The sequence below is a fragment of the Brassica napus genome, chromosome C2 (assembly GCF_020379485.1).
Source record: "Brassica napus cultivar Da-Ae chromosome C2, Da-Ae, whole genome shotgun sequence".
Lineage (NCBI taxonomy): Eukaryota > Viridiplantae > Streptophyta > Magnoliopsida > Brassicales > Brassicaceae > Brassica > Brassica napus.
In genome coordinates this window covers 36,970,688-36,973,379 of record NC_063445.1, presented here as the reverse complement: position 1 = coordinate 36,973,379, position 2,692 = coordinate 36,970,688, and the positions used below count along the sequence as shown (strand labels likewise).

Genomic DNA, 2,692 nt, shown 5'->3' with positions numbered 1-2,692 from the left:
ACTAGCGATGTTATATGTATAGTTGCTTTGGGAAGGAAATATGGTGCTGAAACAGATTTAAAAGAGTTGACGGACAGGCTCGTGAGGCAATTGGGTACCTTTACTTTCGGGAGTTTTGTACCGTGTCTTTCATGGATTGATTGGATTTGCGGTTTGGAGCGTCAACTGGAAATGACGGCAAACGATTTTGATGAGATATTGGAGAAAGTTGTTCAGGATCATGAAGATTGAGATGGCGGTAAGGCTGATTTCGCAGATGTTTTACTCACCCTTCAGAGAGACAAGAGTGTGGGGTTTGAGGTCAGCCGAATGAGCATAAAGGCAATCATCTTGGTAATGGAGAGAAAAAAAAAGAAATTGGAATTCACATCCAATAATGTTTTAGTATATAACCATTGTTCTTGTTTTGGTTTTCAATATTCAGGATGCTTTTGTGGGTGGGTGGTACCAACACATCCTCCACGCTTTTGGAATGGGAAATGTCAGAGCTGTTAAGTCACCCAGAGTGTCTGAAAAGACTTCAAGAAGAAGTCCGTACCGTTGGTAAAGGAAAACAAAGCGTATCAGAAGACCACATCCAAGACATGTACTACTTAAAAGCTGTGATCAAAGAGACACTCAGGCTACATCCTCCATTTCCATTGACGGTTCCTCATGTATCAACAGAAGATGTCAACCTAAGAGGTTACCACATACCAGCCGGCACACAGGTTATGATCAATCTTTATGCGGTCGGGAGAGAGGTTGCAATATGGGGACCAGACACGGCTGACTTTAAACCGGAGAGGCATTTAAATTCGTCTGTTGATTTCTTAAGTCAGAATTTTGAGCCGATACCATTTGGAGCAGGGAGAAGAATGTGCCCAGGTGTAACGGCCCGGTTCCTGGCCCAAAAATTTCTTAAGGAGAGCCTGTTGGGAGTGCGGCCCACTAGGGTAAATGACCTAGGGTTCCCTCCTTTTCCTATAAATAAAGCTGTCTCCTCTCTCTTTTCTCTCATTCTGAAACTTGAGCGAAGCGCTGCAGAGATTTAGAGAGACTAGAAAACCCTAGCCATCAAGCTTCTCTTTTCCTTTTCTCTCTTCTTCTCTCACGTCTCTCTCTCTCCTCACCGTCGATCTCTCTCCCTCCTCCTCGCCGGTGCCGTATGGTGGTGGTGGTGGTTGCAGCCGATTGGTGGTGGTGACTAGATCTCATCTCTCCCTTGTTCCCTTGTTCCAGATCCCATCCCCCTTGTCTCTTGTTCCAGATCCATATCCAGATCTACGCTAAGGTGGAGTGTCTTGAACCCAACTTTCTCTCATGATTCTGTATACTCCTTTATGTTGGAGTTAGGATTGAGTAGTCCATGTTTGAGAGCTAGGTTGATAGAACATGTTTACTGATTAGGATGATTGATGAGTGGATCATGATGCATAAGGACCCTCACACTGTTAATGGGACTTAATGAACTGATTTATGTTGTTGTGATGTTGATTGGTTGATGGGTGATTCTTGTATGATTGGATGAGTCTCATGTGTTGTTTGTGATTAAAGCTAGGATGCTAGAAAGAAGCGAATGCTAAGATGATAGGTGAGTATTGATTGTTAATGTTATCGTAAGTAGAACTTGAGTGCGATGTGTATTGTGTGTGACACCGATAACGGGTGGTGTCTAGTGAACGAGTATGAGTACGAGTCTAAGTGTAAAGGAATGAGAAAGTGAATGAGAATGAGACGTGATGTGAATGGATAAGTGAATGACGTTAAGGATAAGTATGGGATTGGGTGATCATATTAGAGTATAGAGGGCGTACGTGGGGTAGTAGTTCTACGCTAGGCACCCATAGGAGTTGTGGGAACCCACATGAATATGGGGGTAGTGGTCTAGCGAGAGTTACCCACGGAGAACGAGAAGACGAGGCAGCCGCGAGAGGCGGGATATAAAAACGTGCATTTTAGGTATCATTAGTTCAAGGTCGGGTTTTTGGGTGTTAAAGGTGTCATAAGATGGAGTTAGTCTTGTATGTCGAGTCGGTTAAGTCTATGGTCTGATGTGTGTGGCAAGGAGTGAGGTCATTGTATTGGTTGATCGCTAGGTTGTTAGAAACGTCGAGAATTGTGAATGCTTGGAAATGATGATGATATGAAATGTTTAGTTGCATTAACTGATTGTAGTGGCTAGTCAGTCCTAGTTCCCGCATAGAGTAGTATATAGTGTCTTGCGGGCATGCTAGTCTAGAGTCACTTCACTGAGTAACTTGTTGCTCATCCCTCCTTTTCCTTTTCCCTGTGCGCAGGACTGTATGTAGACGTATATGGATGTGGGTGTGACTGTATTTATAAGAAGGTTATGCGTCCGTCGACTCCTGTGACCAGTAACGGGACACGTAGGGTTGTCTTAATGAGTAGACACGTGTCCATAACGCCCTTTCGATAACCCCGGTCGGACGCCGGGTGATCGGCCGTTACACCAGGGATATCGTTTGCTGCGGTGTTGAATGAGGTGGCTTTGGCTAACTTAGTGCTTGGATTTGATTGGCTGTCGACAGAAGATCAGACAGAGAATAATGTTCCTGAATCAATCGGTGTTGTGATTCGCCGCATGTTCCTTCTTATCGTCTCTGCGTCTCCTGCTACTTGATTAAGGCATTATATATGATACATGCCTACTATTATGTTATGTTTACAAATAGAAATTGTTCTCTCATAT

General features: G+C 44.0%; 1 protein-coding gene across 1 annotated transcript; it reads left to right on the top strand.

The window, feature by feature from the left end:
• Positions 1–220: 220 nt before the first annotated feature.
• On the top strand, positions 221–1,447 carry LOC125575397 (cytochrome P450 71A23-like). Its single transcript, XM_048749038.1, has 3 exons — positions 221–300; positions 425–880; positions 1,390–1,447. The coding sequence occupies exons 1-3, from the start codon at positions 221–223 to the stop codon at positions 1,445–1,447; spliced, it is 594 nt and encodes a 197-aa protein (XP_048604995.1).
• The last annotated feature ends 1,245 nt before the right edge of the window (positions 1,448–2,692 follow it).

Bases quoted from the DNA above. Each gene is read 5' to 3' on its own strand.
- LOC125575397 (XM_048749038.1), top strand. From the start codon at position 221: ATGAAGATTGAGATGGCGGTAAGGCTGATTTCGCAGATGTTTTACTCA. The intron at 301-424 runs GTCAGCCGAATG...TTCAATATTCAG, and splicing joins ACAAGAGTGTGGGGTTTGAG to GATGCTTTTGTGGGTGGGTG. The intron at 881-1,389 runs GTTCCTGGCCCA...TTTACTGATTAG, and splicing joins TGCCCAGGTGTAACGGCCCG to GATGATTGATGAGTGGATCA.